At 37.8% G+C, this 25845-nt stretch overlaps 1 protein-coding gene across 3 annotated transcripts in view; it reads right to left on the reverse strand.

Moving 5' to 3' along the window:
• Positions 1–25845, reverse strand: part of CDH18 (cadherin 18) — a 173459-nt gene that overhangs the window by 33038 nt on the left and 114576 nt on the right. For all 3 annotated transcript variants that reach the window (XM_009646724.2, XM_035902108.1, XM_035902109.1), the window contains 3 exons: positions 22780–22967; positions 16685–16938; positions 563–699 (listed from right to left, as the gene is read on the reverse strand). In XM_009646724.2, coding sequence (XP_009645019.1) covers positions 563–699; positions 16685–16938; positions 22780–22967 — 579 coding nt within the window. The remainder of the gene's footprint in view (positions 1–562; positions 700–16684; positions 16939–22779; positions 22968–25845) is intronic.

Consider the following 25845-nt stretch of genomic DNA (forward strand, 5'->3'; position numbering starts at 1 on the left):
TCAGGCTTTGAGGCCTTTCAAATACACAGGAAAGTATTTATTGTAACTTTACTTGGCAATTTGCCTATTAAAAGGCCAAAGTCATTCTCTGATAATCAGCAACTACTAGGCACCTGTCAGATATAAATTAATATTGACATATTTAACATGCAATTCACTAAAAAAGGTTAATAGCAGATACAAGAAAGGATGAATTTCTCAGACAGTACTATATAATGTTCTAAGATACACAAAATAGGAAACACAAATGGGACTAGCTGTTGATTTTAGGACACTTGAATGCTTGGAACTGTTCCTGGGTAAACTGGCAGCCTTCTGTCACATACAGAAAAACATGGTAAATTTAAACAGGTAGAATCACATAGGCATGCAAGGTTTTGTTTATCAGTTCCATGGAATTAGGGAATTCACACACAGAGAAAATTCTCCTTTATACAAACTGGCTAAAAACGCTGTGGTGTTAAAAAGAACACAACATCTCAAAATAGTGTTTCTTAAAATCTGAAAATTATTATTTTCTTTTCTAATATTTGTAATACTATGTGCCAAATATATTATTTACCTATCTCAGAAGCAGCCACTGTGATGTTGTACCAAGGTGTCTCCTCTCTGTCAAAGATCTTGGCAGTCTTAATGGTCCCAGTATTAGCGTCAATGGTGAAATACCTATCTTCTTCTGTGTTATGATCAATGAAATATCTATGAAGAAATAAAACAATAAATATATACTCATTGTAGTATGTATCATCCAAAGTAACAGAAAGCTACGTAAGAATATGACTTTCAAGCTTTTGAAATCATAGAAATTTTTAAAAACATCCTAATAAAAATTCTGTATTATGGAGACACCCAAAGCAACACCATATTTCATTTCCTTCATAATGTTACATTTCTTTTGATACATAACAAGCTTTCCACTGTGAGTCACAAAGATATAAATTGCTAACAGGTGATATTTTACACAGCAGTATACAATCTTGTTAAAGGTAAGATACACATATATTTTGACTAAAAAGTCATAAAATGGAAAGGCAGAAAAGAAAACAGAAAGATAGTATGATATTATTCTTCTGCTTATTTGCTTGTCACTGCAAACCAGTGTGCTCAGTCCTGGTACCTGTTTTAAAGCATGTCTCTCTGACATGAAGTTGATGACACAATGGCGTAAACTGTCTTGAACGTAACCATTACAGAGACTAGTAGCAGAAAAGGCTGATTCCCACAGCCTAGAAGCATAACTAAGCAGCCCTGCTTAACTCCTTTGACTTCTGGGCACTTTGCCTAGCAGAGAAAGTAAAAGCCTTGAAGTGGGTAATGGAAGGAGAGGGAGGGAACACAAAAGAAGAGATTGACAAGACATTGTTCTCAAAGCCAGAATAATTTACAACAGCTTTTAACAAATGAAGCAATTACAGACCTCTATCAAGCCTTCTTCACTAACTTCAGACTTGATAAAAAAATAATAGGAAAAAAGATTCTAGGTCTTTTATATACCGTAATTGTTTTTCCTCATAATTTGTCAGCCCTGCTTTCATTATGTGAAGTTTTTAATATATGGAAGCTATATATAGGTCAAAATGATTTATTTGTCCCATCCAATTGCTCTTATTTCTACATCACCAAAAATGTAATTGCCAGCTAATAAAAAGAGTGCTGCACATAAAGGCTGCCAAGCTCAAAAAATATAAAAAACCCTTCAGTTTTATTTCTCTCACAATGTACTTATTTAGACTATTTGTGGAAAGGAAAAACAAACAAGCAAACAAATATTTCATTGAATGATCTATTAAAGTAAGATATGACATGTGAAAAAGCAAAGGAAATAAAGCACTAGAGGAGGAGGCAGCAACTGGAGTGAGTCACCTTAACTGGTCAAAGGATAGGACACTCAGTAAAAAAGCCAGCTAGGACTTGATGACTTAAGCTAGATCTTCCTTTTGGAGAGAACCTGAACCCCCCTCTCCCACCTGCAAGAAGTGTTTTACAGCTGCCTTACAATATGCTATTTTCATGCTTCCAGTATTTTCAGCGATTAAAGAACTGTAGGTCAGGCACTGAAAATCAAAGCAGACAAAAATAGCCTAGAAAATCTTTCCTTTTGGCATCGTGAAGAGTGAAACAGCTCCCATATGACTGTGGGAGCTGTTGGAGAGACAGCAGACCTCAGTTCCCACCCATTTTATCTTTCTCTGGAATAAGGATTTAACTTGCTCTCTCCCATCTGAGCTACAGTTAGAACTTATCTGAGGTTCATTAACTACCAACACCTAAGAATACCTCATTCTAAAATACTCCAGAGGTACTCAATAAAGACACTTTGGACATGCAAGATGGCAGCTGAAGCTGCTTCAGACAGGCAATAGTCTCAAAGTGTCTCCATACTCAAAGCAGACTGGCAAGATATTGATTTTGTAGGGGATGGGGCAACCTTTTTCAAAAATTCATATCAGGAAATAATCAGTGTGTCCCAAATTTGATGAAAAAATCAAAACAAGTGATTTTACCACAAAATAATTGCTGAATTTCTAATTGCTGAATTACAGCGGGCATTGCAGACACACTTCCAAAAGCTGGTATGCTTCACAGTGCTCAGTAAACTCAGGACATGAATTAAAAGCAAACTCTTGACTAACATTCATCAGTCATTGATCACAACACACTGAATGTTACAGCTACTCCAGGAAATTTATGTTGCTTTTGAGGAATATCGGAATCCTCTAAAGACCCATTACAAAACAAACAAACAAACAAAAAAGGGCCACGCAACTATCCTGTTGGCTTTACTTCATGTGGCAGTATTGGTCCAGGCTACCCACACCTCTATTTGGGAATCAGGATTTGCTTTTCAATTTCAGAACAACTGATTTTTCTGGTGTCTCTGCAGGTCTCAGTCTTCCACGAAGCACAGATTTTTAGGTTCTCCAAGTGTTTATTTGTCATGGAAATGTTTTGAAAGATTCTGCCAATACCAGTGGAGAAGTTGTGTCTCCTATGCACACAGCTAGCCTTACCTTTTACGAATTACAAAAACTTTGGAGACAGAGTGCTAGCAACCTGTAAAAGTCCATAAAGCTGCCATGCTTTCCACGGAGTTGTGTTGAGATTTGAACTTTGTGCAGAAGGTACCTGCTTCAGGTGGAGAAATCCCCTCACACCTTATACTTTATGTGTGGCAGTGTAGGAAACCTGAGCTATGATAAACAGTTGGAACATCTTGACTATACTACCATCAAGGCAGAAATAATGAACATTTGGCTGTGTTGGGCAAGATGGGGAGTGCATGTATACACAAACATCTTTTACATGAAGAACTGGAATGCTGACAGAGGGAGCATAGGAAGCATAATTGTCTCTCAGTGTTTTTGGAGACATTAGCAGGACCCTTTACTGGTAGAGCTTACAATCAGGTATGCAATGATAAAATTTAATTCCTTCTCTCCTACTACAGCTATGTTTTTCTTGACTCTAGGGGTCTCCTGATAATGCAAGAATATTTGCTAAAAAAAAATAAAATATGCTTACTGACCTGTTCTTATGGAATATGTACTGCAAATACAAACCACTTTATAACACAAGAGACTTGTCCCTGTGTTGTGGTTTAACCCTGGCCAGGAACTAAGCACCACCCACCCGCTTGCTCACTTTCCCCCAGTTGGATAGGGGAGAGAACCAGAAGGGTAACAGTGAGAAAATGTGTGGGTTGAGATACAGACAGTTTAATAGGGAAAGCAAAAGCCATGCACACAAGCAAAGCAAAGCAAGGAATTCATTCACTGCTTCCCCTTGGCAGGCAGGTGCTCAGCCATCTCCAGGAAAGCAGAGCTCCATCACACATAACGGTGACTTGGGAAGAAAAAGCTCTATCACTCTGAGCATGCCCCCCTTCCTTCTTTTTCCCCCAGTTTCTATGCTGAGCATGATGTCATATGGTCTGGAATAGCCCTTTGGCCAATTGGGGTCAGCTGTCCTGGCTGTGCCCCCTCCCAGCTTCTTGTGCACCCCCGGTGTGTAAGCACTGCTCAGCAGTAATGAAAACATCCCTGTGTTATCAACCCTGTTTCCAGCACAAATCCAAAACACAGCCCCATACCAGCTACCATGAAAAAAATTAACTCTACCCCAGCCAAAAGCAGCACACCTGCAAACATTTATTACTGTGGACATTGTTTACTAATTATCAACGTTGGGCAGAGTGACTGCTCTGTGAGTCAGTATTGTGCTAACCATAGTACCATAAAAATAGGGCTATTCATTATTTGTTGACAGTAACTTAAAGATAGAATTTCAGGTTGGGTTTAAATGAGAAAAAAAGTTAAAGCAGTAAGAATACTCTGCTGCTTTTATGTGTGTGAGATTTATAATGACTTAGTAGCTCTCCCTCTGTAAGTAAAGTACAGAACCAAGGCCAACAAATATCTGTCACAAATATGAAGCTGTGGAAAAACTGAAGTTTGATTCTGTTATAAATTGTAACTACTTAGCACTTCATTTTCATAGACATATAGTAAAAGAAGTCTTTTTGGTTTTTTTAAGATTAACACCTTTTTCTATATCAGTTATTTAAATGTATTCTATAGAAGCTCAAAGATCTCATTTTAAAGAACTTAGTATTGGATGAATAATTTCAATTGTATCTTCTGTGTCATTAATGGAAATAAAGTGATCCTGAGGTAACTTACTGTACTAACACTTTTACTGACAGTGATACTAGAATAATGAAATTTTTTTTCTAATTTATCCACAGTAGCAGTTCCTTCTTGTGCTTTTACATATAGTTATAGAAATATTGAAACATTCACAGCTTGACAGATTTTTTCTTGATCATAAATAAATGAGTGGCCCTTTCTTATGCTTTCCCTTTATCATAATGTTCATTTCTCCTCCATTACTCCAGATTCTTCCTTAAAATAGCTTTGTGTATCAAATGGCTAAAGCAGCCATTTGCACTGCTGTGGTTCCCAACCTTCACGGATGTCTCAGTAAAACAAGTTACAGAAGATATACCCACACAGTAGAAGAACTAGGAATGCTAATCTAAAGGACTGCTCCCAAGTGCTCTTAAAATATTTTGTACAAGAAACTACCTTGGTAGAGCCACTAATTTTTGCCACATGTTTAGAACAAGTTTCATTGTATTTATAAAGCACTTAACATTTTTGGCCTTTATAAATATTAGCCAGTGATTTATCTACATGTTGAGAATAGAGACCATGTGTATCCATAAATATACCATACTCCAGAACCAATGATGCTTTATTTAGGCTTCTGAATGTATTTCACCTAGTAAAAAATTTGCTTTCAGCTAGATAATAGTGGCAAAAAAGTTAGTCATGTCCTTCCACTCCTACCCTTCCCTCCACCTTTACTGAGCAGCTTTCCAGTGTTTTTTCTAGACCACAGAACGCTATAGTGCTAAGTTTTGAATTTCAGAGAGTTACTTCAAAAGTGAATTTTCACCTTAACTCAGTTGACTGTTTCTTCTTACTTAGAATGCACTCATTTGAAAATGAATTTATAATATTCATTGCAGATATTTGTTTACAGGCATTTACTCATGACAATGCTGTGTGAATTAGCATACTTTTAACGATTAAATCAGCACATCTGAGTTGCATGGCACATGTTAATAAAGAGACTTAATAACAAGACATGCTTAGGTAAACAGCTCTCCATAAACTGTTTACGTCCAAACCAGCAGCAGAAACCAATCTTAAAGAAAATACATTAAAAAGCATCATGAATATAGAAAACCTATTAGTCACACTATCTGAAGAGAATCTGAAGGAAATTAGATACCAAAATCAGTCCTCCTAGCACTGGGAAATGCAACATGTGCCACCTTTTTACCAGGTGAAGTTACTCAACACAAGGGCATTCCCAGCTTCCATCCATGTCCTTATTCTTACTTCTAACCAAAGCAAACCCCTGGCTCCAGTGACTTCATTCCTCATGTCCTGTCTTTTAGTGATGCAGTGGTTCAGTGGCGACAGGTATTCCCACCATTCTTATTGAAAACTAAAAGCATTTGCATGAATGAGAAAATAAAGAGAAATATATATATATAGGCGAAAGGGCACTCAAGACATAGAAATCAGTTTGCAATATTAAAATAGTCAGGCTCTAATAATACAGAGAACACTTAAAAATTGAGAAAGTTTTAAAAGGTGCCAAAGGAGTTTAGGAACATTACTTATTTCCAAACCTTTTAGGAGGGTTTCTGAAGCTAAAACCCACAAGCATTTTCAGAATCTAAAAAAAAAGTCTTAAAATAATAACATTAGTTTGTCACTTGACAGACAAGTTGCATAGTCTGTTACTATTCCAGTAGGTCTCTCTCCAGTTATCGTGTTTTATGGAAGAGCCTTGAGCTTGAGTTTTTAAATAGTTTTGAAGTTTTAACTTGTCTTTTTTTTTGTCTTTAATCAAGTCTTTAGCTTACCCTTTCATTACACTATTTTTATTTGTTACCCTACTTACCAACTACGAACAAGAACACTTTTACAAATTTTCACCCTGGCTACAAACCTGCTGTTGCTAATGAACTTCCACAGCTGCATTTCAGCCAGATGTGGATTCACAGGTCACAGTACTTCCTTGGGCTTTTTTATTGAGACATAGGTAAAGAGCCAATCGTTGAATAACAAGTGAAACTGGTTACAAAGAAGCACTTAAAAAAAGTTATGGGAAGAGGCTAGTTCCTCTGCCAAACCAATTTACACCATCTAGAGACTTATCAATTAGAAATCAAATGTCATTATAAGGAAACCCGTCTAGTTAAAAATTTAAGCAAAGAAACTTTTCTCAGAAAGAGGTGCTCAGACTCAGAAGTATAGAGGGGTTTTCTTTTAAAAAATACCTTAAGAAAAAAAGTGTAAGCAACAGCTGCACAGGGTGAGGGAGGGAGGTATGCCAGGATGAACAGTGAGAGAATGGATCAGCTGCAACTCCATGTGTTTGGCCAGCTGGAGACCAACAAGAAATGGCCCAGGGTGGGACATAACTCTGGTGCACACCTTTCATCTTCTCTCTGCCTCCTGACAGCAGCACTCCTCATGAGCCTGGGAACCAGCAGCATCCCCTTGAAGCCAAATGAAGCAGTGGGGAGACATTCTTTTGCCATGACTGTCTTGCACTACTCTGCCTCCCTTCCAGGGCCAATCTATTTCCCCATAGTTCAAACAAACTTCTCCAGGAGAGAAAAGCAATTGCGAAGTGTGTGAGTCTGAAGTCGGCTGCCAAAACAGCAGGTAACCAATTTTCTCCCTACAGCATGTCTGGTAGATTAAGGAGATATTAGATGTTCCAGAGCTCCTCAGCAGAAGACTACTGCTGAGAACTACAGACTTCAGCTGTGCTTTCCAGTTGTGAAAACGAAATACAATTTGAAGAGAGCTTGGAGAAGGCAATCCCTCTGTTTACCATCCCTTTGGGTTTTTTTTCAGGCAGGCATAGAATAACTTTGAGGAAAATACTGTTCCTCTCAGAGCACTTGCAGAAACTCAGTTTGATATGCTGTTCCCACTGAGTTAGCTCTGGCTCTGGCTGCCAGCTGACATCCATCAGCTGATCAGAAGTACCTCATTTTCTCCCATATGGGACTCCTGGCTCACCTCTTATACCAAAATCTCAACTCAGCAGAAGTGGCAGCCTTCCCTCTCCTTGTCCTGGAGATGTGGGGTGGCAGATCCTGGGAGGCATGGAGGAGTTGCAAGCAGTGAACAGCTTACTCCCAGCAAAGCCGCTGAAAGGCAGCCACTACTGGTTTGCATTTCATGCATAAGTTGGATTCCTGCTCCTGCTCCTGCTCTCATTCTTATCCCCCTTCCACTGCTGGCATGGGTCACCTTGGACACTGGAAAATGGGAATGCTGTTCATTTGAAGGAAATATGTCATTTCTGTACGCCCATCTTTTCTAGCTGACAATTTCTGTCTGCATATGTTAACCACTGAACATCTTTTCTAGCTAATTCTACCAGTAAAATTAGGCTAAGAAAAGCCCACACTCTTAGAAGCATATTTCAGAAGTCAAAGCAAGACAAAGGTTTGTCTTTTCCTAACTTTATGGATCTCTTTAGAATATTACAACTGCCCAAATGCATTTCAAGTAGATGTGTTGATGGCAGAACTGTTATATCAAAGTTGCTTTTTATTCAGAGAGATTAATATTCAGATTCTAATGCTGCTAAGAAATGAAGTGCAATCAGTGTTACACGAGACTTGCTTTTTTTTCCTAAAAGGTTTACCAGTATTCTACTTACATATAATCTTTTTTTTTCTCCTCATACTAAAGACTAAATCAAATAAACCCAAGATTGATAGATTTATTTATCAATTTATTGGAGTTGAATGGCCCTATCAAAAGACTACACTACAGAGATGTTCAGATATGAAGGCCAACTCCTAAAACCCTAAAAGAATTTTAAATACTGGATTCATTCTGAAGTCAGTGAAAATTATAGAAACATAAAGATGATGCACTGACATGAAAAATCAGGCTCTCGGAGTCATCATATAAAGATGATCTGTCAGTTTTTTCTCTCACAGCTCTAAGTGAGGGATGGAGGTGGTTCTGGTTGCTGTGAGATTTTGACCACCATCCTGAGCAGGATGCTTCCTAGTCAGAACAGCTGTCAGAACAGCTTACCAGTTGCTGTACAGAGAGATGGACATTTCTGTTCGTGGGAGGTCTGGGACACATAGCTTGACAAGAATCAAAAATAATTTGAGGCCTCAGGGAAAAAATCAGCAACAGATCTCCCACCTCAACACTATAAAGAAATGTTTTAAAAAGGTTCCTCCCTGTGAAGACACAGAGACTCAGAGAAGATACTGGACGAAAATTCCCTTCTGTCTCCAGCCATTCAAAACAGGGTGTTCTTTTTCTGTTTTGATTTACTGACAATCTTGGAGAAGAATAATACTGGAGGAATACAGAGAGCAAACAAATGAAGGAGGTGAGACGGAGGAGGAGGACACAGCTCCTCTCTGCTAACTAACTGTGAGCCTCTCGCATACCCTGGGAAGATATTAGTGTGTGTCTGTGAGTGTTGATCACAGGGTTATGACAGCGTCATGCTTTGAGTGTCTAAGCAGAGGGGAGGACAGACATCTGCCTTTGCCCCCACAAGCACAGGCTTGGCAGGATCTGGGGGCGGACATTCCCCCATCAGGCATGTGAGGGAGGGACAGTCACTCCACACGATGATGGCACTGATCTCAGCAGGCTGCCCTAAGTAGAGCCAACGAAGCATCCCATACACAGAATAGCAGAAAACAAACTGACCTTATTCCACTTATACGATATTCAAAGAGCACGTAAGATAAATGAATACAGCTAGGTGAAGATGCTTTTATGTTTTCTAGCAGAGGATCAATCTTATCCCCTCTCCCTACTGACAGTAGGGAGGAACAGCATAGAAACTGATACCGATCTCAGAGGACAGGAAGAAAAAAACATTTCAAAAAAATTTCCTTTTGACCCCTGTCCTGGTTTTGACTGGGACAGAGTTAATTTTCTTCCTAGTAGCCGGTAGAGTGCTGTGTTTTTGATTTTGTATGAGAAGAATGCTGATAACACACTCGTGTTTTAGTTGTTGCTGGGTAGTGCTTAGACTGGCCAAGGACTTCTCAGCTCTGCCAGGGGCACAAGAAACTGGGAGGGGGCACAGCCAGGACAGCTGACCCCAACTGGCCAAAGGGCTATTCCAGACCATATGATGTCATGCTCAGCGTATAAATTGGGGGAAGAAGAAAGAAGAGGGGACGTTTGGAGTGATGGCGTTTGTCTCCTCAAGTCACCATTACGCATGATGGAGCCCTGCTTCCCTGGAGATGGCTGAACATCTGCCTGCCCATGGGAAGTGGTGAATGAATTCCTTGCTTTGCTCTGCTTGCGTGCATGGTTTTTACTTTACTGATTAAATGGTCTTTGTCTCAACCCAAGAGTTTTCTCACTTTTACTCTTCTGATTCTCTCCCCCATGCCACTGTGGGGGGAGTGAGCAAGCGGCTGCATGGTGCTGAGTTGCCAGCCGGGGTTAAACCATGACAACCCCCCACCCTGATTCCTTCACACAGCTCTCTCCTGCACCTCCCTTCTCTTAATATGCTGATGCTGTATGACCAAAATTTGAGTGGCCGAGTTTCAATCAAAAGTTCAGGTTTTATTCTACCTCTAGTAAATATAAACTTTACATCAGAAAAATAGTCTATAACCAGAATCCTCTGCAACATTTTATGTCTTTAAGGTTCTCAGAAATAATAACAGGAATACATGAAACTCCACCGGTATGTTCTTTCATCTACATATGAGCATTACTCTTAAAATACCATTTACTGAAAATTGATGTGACTTACTTTCTAAAGCTGATGCCAGAAAGTATTGAACTTATGTCTATCTATCATTACCAATGCAGCAAAAGTTAAAATAAGTTTCTCTGCCTGATGCAGGAATTGAAGAATAGTTTCCTACATCACATTAATTGTTATAAACCTATGAACTTGTCATTCATTAATTTTTCAGTATTCCATCTGAAAGAAAGGAAGAGAAGGCTGTCAATTTAAATCAAACTAGGGTAAGGCAACTTTGAATTCATTATAGCTTCTAGATACCAAGTATGGTGTTGGATGAGTACATTTTTGTACTCATTAGTATGTACATGTATCATAACCATCCATTACAAGACAAGACCATAAGGCCATTAGAAAAGCAAGAAGCCGAAATCAGGGCTGAAACTGTACTTGTATTCTTCACGAACTGTGAACACAAAATTAACAAACTGTTATTCACAAAAAAAGGAAAAAACCCACAACAACAAAAAAAAACCAAGAAAAAAACCCAATGCTTTTTCTGACTTTCCGTGGTTATTTTTGTTTGCTACTTTGTTTTTATTGTTTTGTTGTTGGTTGGCTGCTTCTGCCTTTCCTGGAAGTAAAACAATTGCTTTCTATAAAAGACAACCGTGTGCACCTTTATGTTTCATATTTATTTCTTCTGTGTTTTACTGCTTTTTTAGCAGTAGTGTCAAGAGGACAGTGAAGAAAGAAGTTCATATTCTAATGAGATGAGGAAGGCACTAAGGCTACTTCAGTTTCCTATTGCTAATCAATTCAGTCCTAGCTATTAAAATTCATTATAGTGAGGAAGATTACAGACTGGTTAGGATCCAACACAAATAAGATTTGAATTCCAATGTTTTAATGTAACAAAACCTAATCAACTTTCCCAGGATCCAACAGAATATAAGATTATTTTTAATCAAGCCATGATAGGCATCATTCTGAAAAGGGAAGGTGCTTATATTTCTTATCGTTTGACACGACCATCACATGCAGAGTGCTGATCAGTACCCACACCCTGTTCGCCAGGAGTCTTCTGTTAAATAGCTGGGAAGAGACCATTCCTGCCCAGAAATGCAAACAACCCAAGTCAAACATAAGAGATAGGAGTAACAAATGACCAGAGGGGACAGAGACCTTGTCATTAGTGTGCAAAACCGTGATTTGGCTCCTGTACCACTGCATGACAAAGGTTGCACAGCAGCAGCGAAAGGAGTGAGCTGCTGTTATGCTTTATGCATGCCATATTTCCATAACAGCATGACTTATTTCTCAAAAACTACTCTTACCAGGGCACAGTGTTAATAAAGGCTTTCAGTTCCTCATAGCACAGTATCAAACTGGGATCAAGTTAATATGAGGGAACTTGCCCATGTGATGTGACTATTTTCACTATTATATCAGAGTTTTGGAAAGTATCATGGTGTTAAAACAATGCCTTTGCTTTTTTCTGAATTGCTAACTTGGAGGCAGCTTGGGGAACAGCAGCAACATTATTTTTCTGAAAACCATTCCACCAAAAACAGACCAGATGCAGTCAGAAAGCTCCAAGGATCATCAGGAGTATGCGTTGTGGCTGGAGGGACTCACCACCCAAGCATCACCTACAGGAAGATGGTGGGGGTTCCCCAGGCACCACCGCAGCCCTGAGGCAGTACTAGCAGCCTAGGGCTGCTCCCAATACACATAGATGCAACTTGCCAATTAAAGGCTGTTTTCACCCCTAATCCCCACTGAAGTCTTCTGTGTATGGGTTCAGGAAGAAAAAAGGTTCATTTCTAAGTAAGTATGGAAAGAATTAAAATTAATAATATACTAAAATAAAATTATAATCAGAGCATTTAATAGTCATGTTTCCTTTTATATTCTACGGGAAACTTTCAAGACCTGCTTGTGCACCAGATATTGTAAGACATGACTTAACCCTGATTTTTTCAAGCAACAAAAGATTTTGATATGGAAGCAGACTACTTGATGCAATGAAATGAAAGGGATTTAGTTTCTCATAAATGTCCCAACAAGGCAGTAATGCATGTGAATGAATTACAATTTAGGAAGTTTTCCACTGGCTTAGAACACAATTTTTTAAGTAAATAGCTGCTTTTCAAACCGCTCAATAAATCTTTAATTTTAAAATTAATACATGAATGATTTTTAATATCTTCCCTTTTTGATGCTGTCTATGATTATGTTTGCTTTTCATATTTCAATACTATAGTAAACTTTTATTTCAAAACACAGTATTTTTAAGTTTCCCTGAAAATGCAGTTCTATCTATTTGAAGAAAAAAAAAAAAATCAATTTTAAAAGAACCCTTTAAAACAGCCCAAATTGCCAACCAGATAATGTCTGAATAAAAGAAACCTCTAATAGCTACATTTGTTATTACAGAGGTTCTTTTGCTGGGGCTGAAAAAGTAAAACACTAGCATAAGCACTGGCACAAAGTCAGTGCACTCTGAAGACTGCTCAGCTGGTGAAATCGCAGTAAGGAAATGTGGTGGTTTAACCCCAGCCAGCTACCAAGCACCACCCAGCCGCTCGCTCACTCCTCCACAGTGGGATCGGGGAGAGAATTCGAAGAGTAAAAGTGAGAAAACTCATGGGTTGAGATGAAGACAGTTTAATAGGGAAAGCAAAAGCTGCACACGCAAGCAAAGCAAAGCAAGGAATTCATTCCCTACTTCCCATGGGCAGGCAGGTGCTCAGCCATCTCCAGGACAGAAGCACTCTGTCACGTGGAATGGTGACTTGGGAAGACAAACACCATCGCTCCAAACGTTGCCCCCTTCCTTCTTCTTCTCCCAGCTTATATGCTGAGCATGACACCATATGGTCTGGAACAGCCCTTTGGCCAGTTGGGGTCAGCTGTCCTGGCTGTGCCCCCTCCCAGCTTCTTGTGCCCCTGGCAGAGCAGGGGAAGCTGAAAAGTCCTTGACTGTTGTAAGCCCTGCTCAGCAACAACTAAGCCATCAGTGTGTTACCAACATTCTTCTCATACTAAATCCAAACCACAGCACTGTGCCAGCTACTAGGAAGAAAATCAACTCCATTCCAGCCGAAACCAGGACAGGAAATAAGGACAAAAAAGCTTTCAGCCCCCTCTCGACTGATAAGAATAGATGTTATAATTTATTTTGTGGGTTTAGATCAAATAACTGTTTTATAAAAAGATTTCCCTTCAGCATTGTTAATTACTGTAACTACTCTTCTAACCATTATTCTGCTTATAAGAATTGTTCCTGCCACCAAAATAAACCGTTACTTAATTGGGCAGTGAACAAATCACAGCACTGTATCTCTTTTAGCAGCTGGACAGCAAAGAAGTGATATGGTTGCAACTGTGTGTGCCTAATGCTTTATCAACCTCACACACAGCAATGAGTGTCCTCATAAAGTGGAAAGGACGCACAAGTGGATTAGGAAAAACTGTTAAGTGAATCGCTGCCCCGCAGCTTGTCCTGTAGACTTGCAGCATTTGGAGATACATCTGAGCCATTTGATGGAGGAACTGCTACTCCATTACTCCGCTGCTCCACACAGATCAGCTTTGCAAGTCCTATGTGTAGCTGTCTTCCCTGGAGAATGTGTGATCTGTGCTTTCTAAGAAAGTTGCATTGAATCTTCCTGGTTTTATTTTTTATAATCACTACTTTTATTTTTAATGAACTAGGAATTATGTGGAAACGAAGGAGAGGCGTGATCTCATTACCCTTACCTTTCAGACTCATCGGGGTTTCAGATGAACAGTGGAGGCGTTTCTTGCAAACCAGCACAGAAGGACCTAAGTGCACTGTGTGCATGCTTCAGAGAAAAATAGCCTCCTCTGAGCCGCTCCTTTGCTTGCTGCTGTGAGCAGAGCCTGGGGAAGGACCCCGCCTCTGGTGGAGCAGCAGCTCAGCCCGGCCGGCCTGGCCCGCTTGTCCGGTCATGGGCCGCTTCCAACCCATCGTCCAGACCTTAGAGGATCAGCATCTTCATAAAAAACCCACAAGCTCAGAAATGACATTCACTGGCAGTTCAACCAAGATGGATAAGGACTGGCCAGAGACTAGACCTGGTCACAACATAATGATATGTCAAGGATATATCCAAGCTGCTACTGCCCTGGCCGAATCCCTCCAACTTGTAACTGAGGGCTGGCTCCTTTCAGAGCTTCAAGATTCAGTATGTTTTGCTAACACTTCCCCCCTGCCCACCCCCCCCACATTGAAACAAGAGATGGAAAGAACAATGCAAAAATAAATGTCAATGGGGGGAAAAATAGGATAGACAAAAGTAAGGACAATTTTTCACCTCAATTTTATGAATAATACAGATATTTAATATTCTGTCCTCAATCACTGGGTTAGAAATTCCTGTTTGGAAAAAAAAGGCCAATGCAAAAAGTGAAATATTCGGAAATATTGTTCCTTCCAATCCCTCTGTCTCCAAATCATTGCTTGTTTCACCCAGAAAATCTATTTCTGGCCTTCCCAGCCTCTGCATAAACTTCTGCTGCTTCCCTTTTACAGCAGTTGTCTTACCCCTTTCTAGACAAACCTTAGGTGCCACAGATGGTTGAATTATGGAAGAACTAGTTAAATCTGCACTTGCCCTTCCTCCTCCCAAACCACCATGATAGCTGATCTGTCTGACCGTGTTAGCTGTTGTTTCAGAATTATTGAATTAAAGCTACAGGCACTTGGCAGTTATTTTTAGTGAAATTTTCTTATTTATGTTATGATTTAGACACAAATACCATAGTGGCAATTTTTCAAAGGCAATACCTTGCCGCTAAGAAATTGTATATATTGATTGTCTGACACTAAACATTTTGAATCCTAGAGTATTAACACAAGAGAACCATAAAAACCTGATGCTTTCATTGTTCTGCACAAATTGTTTCATCTTACCTAAACTATTACACATACCCAGCAGATTTCAACTCAGTCAGGAGACTAAAAATGCCCAATTTGCTTAAGAAGAACAGCTTTACAAGTATGTACTCATATGATTTCCACAAAGGCTATACCATTATGTCATAAAAAGGAATAGCATCAAATATGTTTTCATGAAGATTTTTTTTTCTGAAGCATTTTAAATCCACTACCACCTTCAAGACAAACATTCATGTATTGTTCCACAAAATTCTCACACTGCATGGCACATGATTCTATGATTCTATGATTCTCTGTCAGTTTAGAAAGTAACTCATCCCAGAAATGAAGCCAGTAAAAAATGTCACTGGATCTGATTATAGCTGAAAACATGTAACTGAAAACTTTACTTTAAACCAGACATAAATCCAAATGCTGATTCCAGAGTGTCCAAGGTTAAATGCAAATGCTCTTAAATTCAGAATAAGTCAAATTGACATCCATGGGTATATTTTTGGCATCAATGCTTCTTCAAGCTTGCTATGGGGCTTTTTCCAGCTTGATTTCAGTTCCTTAGTTCAGATCATGACCTATTCCCAAGACAGTTCTGTTATTATAAGAAGTATTCTGGCTAAAGCAGCAACACAGACATCTTCCTTACTTTCTTTTTTTTTTTCTTTCTTTTATTTTTATTTTTAATAAGAACAGTTTCTTTAAGAAGAAATTTCATTTAAAAGACTCTCAAAACCTTTCCTTCCTAAAACGTTACATATTCATTTGGTATTCAAACGATGTATCTGCTGCTGCAAGTGCTCGCTTCTCAGCACTCCTTTTTGCCCCAGATGCCGCAATTGGAGATGACATGACATATCCCGAGCAGCATCAGTGGGGTGCATTATTACACCCATTCTATTCTTTTGATACCCCACTAAACTGAAGCACATTACAAAATAATGGCTTCCTCCTCAAACACCATTATGCAAAAATTACACTGTATGTCTGTGAGTAAAGGCATACCTAAACCAGGTCCTGTCTTGCACAAGCACCTGGGACAACTACAGTGTGGCAAGTGTGCAGAGGGCCAGCTCAATACCTGTGTGACGGGGGAAAAGAGCATTAGGATCCTGAACAGATGTAAAGCAAGTGGCAGGATACTGACTGGCAGCAGGCCAGTGGAGTGCACCAGTTTATATGATGTGGTGACAAATACTGTCCTTGTTCAGCGGGCTGTTGGGAGAGGTGCTGCTACAGGAACTGGTGCATGCAGACCTTTGCTCAGGCCAATGGCTAGGTGGCAATTTTAGTGCAAACCAACAAAAGGCTGAAGTTTGTATTTTTAAGCCTAATACATACAGACTGATCATGACACGGTTCTGACCTATGTTTCCCTTTCTGTACTAAAATAAAAGACATAGTTTCATACATCCCAGATCTCATTAACCCTTTACCCAGTGGAATTCAACCCTGTACAATGTGGATTTAGTATACCTCACTAAACTGCTGGCAGTGTCAGGATCTTGTGCTGTTACTGTGCCAACAGCAGTCCCGATCTTCGCATTTTCATAAACTTCCATGACATAGGAAGGCATAGTGAAGAGCGGAGGTTCATCCACATCACCAACAATGATCTTCAACATTGTTACATCTTTGAATGGTCCCAAGTGTGAAAAGCGGAAATCGAGGTGAGTATTTGCTCCTTCTATATTAAGTGTATACGATTTCTTTTTTTCATAGTTGAGCGGCTGTTGGCAGAAAAAAAGATTTATCAATGCCATTCTGTGCTTCAGTTTAGCCTGCTAGCAAGACAAGTACATCTTTTCTGTTTAATTTAAACCACATTTCTTGACGTTACTGGAAAAGGACAATATTCTGTGATATTCTAACAGCCACTGCCATACCTTATAAGCAGAAGGATATGCATGAAGCAGGATGGATTCAGGTTTTCTCTACAACAGAATGGTGGGCAAGGTACCAATTTTGCAAAAACTCAGGGTTTAGAATGAGCCTCAGATTCCTCTTTCATGATAAAGTCAAGTCTGGATTTTATCACATTTTGATTTTTATTGACCAATGCTAAATACTGAAAAAGGTAGAGACTGACATATCCCAAATTAAATTAACTTCATATCTTTAATTAACAAGTTTAATAGACAGCGATAGGGATACTAAAATTCTTTGGGGCACCTCTTCTCTTAAATCCTCAACTGAAAAAAGTAACTCCTTGCAGGAAAATACTTGGTTAACATGAGAGACAGGAACTTAAATGTGTAAGAACAGCCTAAAAATGTGCTTGTGTGCTTTTCTAATCAGAAAGGGTGCATTCCTATATTCTAGACCACTGTGATTTCACTTCTTCATGAGCAACAATGAGAGAGACAACTCTTCAGCCTGTCTCACCATGTACTGCCATGCTGCACACGGATTATGCCATGACAAAAGGGAACAGTCTGCAGCTGGGGATATGCCTTCCACAGGCTCTAATAAAACCCAACAGAAGGCACATCCACAGCTGTAGCATCCACCAGAAGCCCCACTGCCGCTTTGCCCCATTGCCCTGTGATTTAAATCAGTAGATTCCTACCAGGAATCCTACCTCTCAACTAGGAAGGAAGAAGCTGGGGGTCTGACTCACATATCACACAGCATGGATACTTTCATTCTTAGGAGTCCCATTTCTAGCTTGCTTTTTACACATGTGAAAATACCCTCTCCCTAGTTCAGCTGTTTTTCAGAGTATTGTGAATTAATTTACTGACTTGATACATTTATTTTAACCCTACGCTAGCATGCTATTATACTGTCTTATGCAAGACACAGGACAAACATGACATTCACAACTCTCAATTCTTCCAGTGTCAGGTAGCTATGTAGTAGAGGGGACCAAAAGGATATTTAACTTAAAAATATGCAAGTGACAAAGTTCCATTAGCAGATATAGAATTAAGCAAGGTTTTTACTGGAAGCCATGTTTACAGGACCACAACTATCTTGAGCTGGTTTCTTCAGTCTCATTAAAATAACTGACTACTTTTCACAGACAGCCCACTGAGAATTTCATGTGAGAAGTTATTTTTTCTATAGATGGTCTGTTAGTTCTAATTACTGAAAAGGCTTTAAAAAATACCAGTTCAGTTCCTGGCAGTCATGGGACAGATTTCAAGTTTCAGATTGCTATTTTTCAAGTGTGCTTCTAAGTTGAGCAAAAGCACTCATTCTTGATAATAGACACCTCAGTACTTACTGGTTTATAAATTTCTAGCTTCAGCCAATTTATAAAGAAGCACAGGTAGACAGGTAGGTTAATATCTATTATCATACTGAGCAAAGCAGGTAGTTTGTACAGATATAAATATACTACCATGAAGTTTGCAACAGCCTCAGAACATAGGCATAACACTAAAAGAAGTTGCATATGTGTGGATTTCTTTTTTAGAATAGAAATTATTATAACATTATGGCATGGCAGAATTCCATTACGACCAGTATTGTTCAGTGTGGACTTGACAGCCTGCCTGAACAGAACTCAGTACAGGTATTCAAGCCTTCAACCAAGGCTAAACTGGTATTCCCTATCATGCCAAAGAGTGGAAAAGTAGTTATTAAGACAAGAAATATGAGAAATTCAATGTGTGTTTTGTCAGTGTCAGTATGTATTTTGAAGATAAAATCTACAGTAAATTTGACTGATGATGTATAAGAAAAATAGTTGGTCAGGATTTATATATGCTAAATATTTCTTTGATTTCTCCTCTGTGTATTGAAGGATAATTAATTCATTCTCTTAATTCTAACACTAACTCTAATAGCATGAGACTTTTTTATATTTTGCTTTTAAAGGCATGGAAATTTACCATAGCCTGATAAATCTATTACTATAAAAAAAAGAGCTAAGTATACTACTCAATTAAATCAATTCATAAAGAAATATAGGTTTAGTAAACCCTAACTCAGAAGCTGTCCATTAATTTATGATGTATTTCTGTTACAAGCAGGGAAATAATAAATAGCAATTTGCATTGCTCTGCAGCATATATATTCTAAGATTAAACAAATTTACAACAGGATTACAAATTGTAACTCTGATGCCTTTTTTGAAAGTTAACTTAAGTTTATATTGACAATGACTGGATTAGGTTGTATAGTAAGATTAATTTCTCCCAGGAAACACACAAAGAATAACACAAAGTATAAAGTCTTGTTTTCTTTCCTTTGTGTAGTTATTCAGACAATACCCACTTTTTTGTCTAGAAATACAAGAACAGTCCATTCAGATAATCAGAAAAAGCTGACATTTCAGCCACAGCCAAAGCAATTTTTTACTTTCTTTTTTTTTCTTCTTCTTCTTCTCATAATGACTCTGAATTAAAGAATCAGCTACTGGGACATAAGAGAAAAAGAGCTTACTCTTCTGCACTGTGATTCATGGAGGTGAACAAACAACACTGTTTTCAGCACTGAGCTGCTGTAGACAGAAAAGACACATACTGTACTAAGGATTATTGTTACCAGAGATCACAATTAGTGACTTTTTTTTTTTATTTTCCTCATAGTCTCCGGAGGAGAAGTAAGGAAATTTATAAGCAAAGCATGCCCTGTGTTATTCCACGTCTTTGAGCAACTCACAAGCCCAGTTGTTACATCACTTTTCCTTTTGATAAAATATTAAAAAACAGAAATCTGGTTGCAATTTGAATCTACAGAACTGTAGTTTGCTAGGCATCTGCTTAAACACTGTGTATGTGTTCAAATTGACATTCATCTTATATTTGAAGAACCAATTGGGCCTGTCTAATGCTGTGCTAATAAATCCATTTTTTCAGCTAATCTGCTTACCAGCAGGAACTTGTTATTCCCATTTTTTTAAATATAATTTATCAGTCATAACATTCATCTTAAAATATGTAAGCTATTCTAATTCAGAAAGAGTTTGGACATAAAAATGATAATGCAAAATAATTTATATTTACAAAGGAAATATTTCAACTATCCCATCAGATCCACAATAGGACACATTTAACTCCAAACAGCCAAACAGAAAGATGTGGTTCTGTCCTTTCTGTCCCCTTCCTCTCTCCAAGAGAAGCAAAGAGTCAAATAAACTACTTGTAAAGAAGTTCACTTGTAATGTGTAAAACCTGTTTAAATTCTCCCGCATTTAACTCACAGGCAGGCCACCTATCTCAGTTATTAGCTGTAGCTACAAGGTAGGAGAGGCAGCACTATCCTGTCTCTCTAGAAATCTAGATGATAATTTCTAGATTTACTTAAAATTGTCCAAACACTGAAGATCATTAACTCTGTCCTGGTAAGAAAAGAAAACAAGCTCCACAAGGCTTGTCAACAGGGGAGATAAAGAAGTACTGTATGTTTTGGGTCAGCCCAGAGTGAGACTGGAAAAGCTTCCTTCCAACACTCACAGACTTCGCATGCCTGTTGAACAGCCTAACATGGAGGCGCTGAGAAATTTGATTTTTGCATCAGAGTCTCAAATAAGTGAAGTTTCAAAAGGTTTGCAGATGAATTCAGATCGTCAGACACAATAAATTTACTTTTGGCTTTTGTGATGTGCCTACTATACATTCTTCCAGAGAAGTATTAGAGGACAAATCATTCTATTCTACTGTTATAGAAGGTACTGGCGTCTGATACATGAAACAAAATCGGTTCTGGTAGGCTTTGGGTAGGCCATCAAACTAATTCAGCTTCAGACCCAATCTAAATTAAAAGTAATTACAGCACACAGTATATAAAATACTTATTGAACTTCATACAAGATCTGAGTAAAAAAACCAATTAAAAATTAGATTACTTTTTTGTACTGTACAAGGGGATATTATGTCTTCTCTGAGGAAAGAATGGATGTATTCCACACCATTTTACGTAGCTTTAAGTGCTGAATTTCTGCTCAAGTGAGATATAACATTACCTAAGCAAAACGTACCCCTTCTTATCTTGATGGGAAAATGACCCAAATCACTGTCATGTGTATGTATAAGAACACACAACCTATGCCTTTATCATATTCTCAAACATAATGAAAATTTCTCTGAAGCTATTCTGTCTGCCAAAACCAGTAAGAAATGTGATTTTACACTTTTAATGTGTGGACTTTTCCATTTTGTTGCAAATTCTTCCTTTCTGCTTAATGTTCTCAATATGCATAAATGTTGTATTTAATGAACAACAGCAATGGTGAATTTTTCTGAGGAAAAAAATAAGATTGTGGCATTAGCTACATCAAGGACACAAGGAAATAAGTTCAATTGTATAAAAAGGACAGAGTTTACTTTTATGTGGCTGAAAGAGGTTGGTATTACACAACCATTATAGAAGACACCAAATTAAAGTTTTTAAAGATACTGGGAGAGATAGGAACCATTTCTTTAAATCACTATGAATTATAAAAATAACATTTCTTTCAGTTACAAAATATTTTTAAAGATATTAAGTAAAAATTTACATACATATATATCTATTCAGATGCAAAAAACTCCATTATTTATGATTGTTTTCATTCTCTTTTCCCACATTTGCTCTAGTTTTCATTCTTCCTACTGTTAATCAAGCCCAGGATACATATTACCAAATATGAACACAAATTCACTTTCATTTTTCAGGTTGTATAGATATAATTGATGCCAACAAGACTCAATGACAACAAATCCACATGAGAATTGCTAATTGATGCCTGTTAGTCCAAGTGAAAACTGAAATCAAGAAATTACTTCCCTTTGATGGGAAGTTGGGGTTTTTAAAAGTATTACTTAAAAAACCCATCTCTCTGGATTATTACAAAAATATATTTAAGTCTAGCCATAGAATATTAGCATAAGTTGGCAGACCCTTCAGGAAATGATCACTATGAACTCAGTTGAGAGGACATAACACGGAGATGAAATTATCTATGGAATCAGATTTATGCATGGAATTCAGTTAAGAGTGAAATTAAATGGCAAGAATGCTTTAGAATTAATAATTTAAATAGACTGGGATAAATATAGGAAATTAATATAAATGATAACTGTGTGATGGCTTGACCAGTTACATTTTGAGTCTTTATAAGTAAGTTGGTATTTACATTACACAGTGCACAATATTTGATCCTTTAGATGCCAGTTGGCAAGTATGCAGAGAATAACTGTCTATGACAACTGAATTACACATTCATTGCCACAGAAAACTTTCTGTGTCAACATTCATGCAGTTAGGGGACAGCAGGACAACTTTCAGCCAAATTTTACTTCCTTCTCAGAAATTCAATGTGCAAAACCATCATTCAGAAAAATTAAACTACCTTAATCAAAAATTCAGTAAGATTTAGTTTATTATAAATATTAGGTATGACCATTCAAAAAGCACAGAAGATTTAAATAACTGTTTCTTTCCTTGATTTTTCTTCTCCCTGCATTTCCTGCAAAGATTTAAACTGTCTCAGGAAGCCATGTGGAGAAGCTTACACTGCTGATGTTCAGGGTTCAATAGGTTTACACAGTAAAATATTTTCATCACGGTGTGTGCTTATTCAGCATTCATCATTATATTTTAGTTACATACCCAGGGAACTTTCAAAGTCTGTTGCTTACCTTCTTCAGGGAAAGAATTCCTTCCCTTGTTTCTTTGTCAGTAGATATGGAGAAAACCCCAGAGCCATCACCATTTATAATTGTGTACTTCATGTCTGCATTTGAACCGGTGTCTGCATCATTTGCTTTGATTTTGCCAACTGCTGATCCAACTTGAGCTGATTCAGGAACATACAATTGATAATGTTCTGAGGGGGGAAAAAAAAAAACCACAATAGCTTGGACATTTTCTAGACAAATTAGAGAACGATTACGTGCTTGATACACTGCTGATTAAATGAGAGTAGTTCATAAGCAAAACTGACAAATAAGCCTAAGAACTTGTTTGGATTCCTGAAAGAATTCAAAAGAGAATTGGATTTTACTTGGAATGTCTTCATTCCCTATTAAATATCCAAACACCTAATGCAGGATTTTGGTTTTCACAGTTATTTTTGCTGTTCAGCACATAACACAGAAATGAACTTTGAAGTTTACTTCCCAACAGTATTTTCAAAAGTTTATCTTTGCTATAACCAAAATATATTTTGCTTCACCAACTTACCACCAAATGAGTAGTCAAATGATTACTTTTGAACTGGAAAACCTTTTATGTTGTTATTTGTTTTTCTGAAGTGGGTGCAGTTTTGCAACATTGTATCAATGTTTCACAACATCGTATCAATGTTTCACAACATTGTATCAATATCTCGCAACATTGTGTTGACGTTTTGCAACATTGTATCAATGTTTCACAACATTGTACCAGCATTTGGCAACATTGCATCAACATTTGGCAACACTGAATCAACACATATTTTGCAACATTGAATCAACACATTTGTTTCTACAGAAAAATGTAACAAATTTTAATATTTTACCATGATCACTTTGTAGTGTTTTTGTTGCAGTGCAAAATCCTTTGCAGACAAATTTTAATTGGTATCCATGGTAAAGGAAAATGAACACAAGGGGTACATAAATATTACATAATTGTGCCCATAAAAAGCACCCATAACAACTATGACTTCCGTCACATGGTTTTATAAGCTGTTAGGTTAATCATTAGGAAATGAAATATTTTCTTGAAAACTAATTTTCTGAACTGTGTCTATCCATTTGGATTAAATCTCCTAACAGGTACAAAGTTGCCTGGGGGACAGGAAGGTGCCACAAAGAGAAAAAATTGGCAAACAGACACAATGTGATTACATAAATCTCAATTAGCCATCTGAAACCAGGCCAGAAGAAAGACAGCTCAAGAAATTTTCTCCAGTACTGATAATGTTGTAACACAGCAGGGATGATGAAGTCTACCAGCACTGAAAAGGACAATACCCATTCAATATAAGGTGTGCACAAACCAAACCCCACCCCAACAAACCCCCATCCAAATCCCTCCCCAACAGTCTGCCCAGTTTGCATCACAGGCCGACCACCAACACAGGGAAGAGAGCAAAATAACAACTGCTGTTACTACATGTCTTCTGAAACTCCACAGAGTTTCTTCTATATTCCTCTTAGGCATTCTGCAATAGTGAATGCGATAGTGCAACACTGAGGTGCAGGACAGTGAATCAGCAGATGCTACATATCAAAGCTAACATGCTGTTACAGTTGGCTGAGGTGGAACCAGCTAGCATGACAGCAGAGATCCCCTCAGTAAGCATGTAGAAACAGAAAGGCAAAACTTAATTTTTTAATTCAGAGATTAAACCCGTGTTATGAGAGAAAAGCACTATTTGTTGGGTGGGTTGGAGAAATTATGAATTACAGAAGTTGCAATTGCAGAGGGAATGGATATTATCACTAAAATACAACTAACTTTTAAAACCTGTTAGAAAATAAAATATTTTATTATAACTTTGTCTAATTCCTTGCACAATGGTTCCTAAACCTATTTATAGTCTTGAAGCGGTTTCCTAACACTAGCCCATAATACTAATAAACAAATAGTAGTGTGAGAAGGATGGATGAGTGCACTAAAGTTTGTTAGTCCAAAAGGAAAGAGGGTTTTCCTAGGAAAACAAAAAATAAGTTCCTATACATTAGGGAAATCTCAAGGGAAACAAGAAATGTCCAGCAGAACAAGAGAAAATGTAAAATTTACCATGTAAAAAAGAAAATGCCAACACTGATGTAAAAGGAAAGTTGCTTAGTAGTTGATTCAGTCAAAACACAGTTAATTCTTTGATGCAACTCTTTGATGTGCATACAAAAGCCACCTTCACAAATTTCCAAATAAATGCTCCGCAATGCATTCTTTTGCAATGTTTCGTGCTTACAGATGATGTCAACTGACACTTTCATATTGCTGGTTGCTTTATTTCATACACAAAATTATAGTGATGGAATGAGATTCATTTTGGAATTTACTTATTGTTAAAATAAATGTGAAATGTGGCCTTTTGACACTTTTGCTCTGACTAATGCTTTCCAAAAAGGAAAAGGTTGAGGCCATAAAGAATATGTTAAGTAGATGCCATAAAGTATATGTTATATAATCAAGCCACTTCAGGAATTGGAAGTGTTATAACCCATATGATAGGGTGAGCTAGAGACTTCCAAATAGTCAAGTTGTTCAAATATATCCACATGACACTACATTCTGCTTTATAATCACACCCCAAGTGTTAGCCATCTGTTTCAGAAAATCATTTTACTGATACCAGCTTCAAACGTTCTGAAATACTAAAACTTCAAGCAAAACAAATATTTGAAATCACTCATTAACTGTCTGTCAGTATTTGTAGAACTGAAATGTTTCAAAAAATGGAAGGAATGAAAACTGTTAAAAAATACAAACTCTCAGATCATAAGGCCAGGAATGTTTCCAATGAATGTTTAACTCTGCTTCACAGAGACAGCCTGAAGACGTCTCATGCAGGCATAAGCCAAATAGATAATTACAAATAATACTATCTAAAACCAACAAACACATAAGAGGATAAAATTCAGCAACATGAAGGTCAGATAAAATGTATTACAGACATTTATTTAGACTAGCGGTGGAAATTGCAGATGTTCTTACTAAACACTAAATTGTTGTAAACTTTATTACTGGAAAGTAAAGGAACCAACTAAAGG

Source organism: Egretta garzetta, unplaced genomic scaffold, assembly GCF_000687185.1.
Source record: "Egretta garzetta isolate BGI_Z169 unplaced genomic scaffold, ASM68718v1 scaffold109, whole genome shotgun sequence".
NCBI classification, from domain to species: domain Eukaryota; kingdom Metazoa; phylum Chordata; class Aves; order Pelecaniformes; family Ardeidae; genus Egretta; species Egretta garzetta.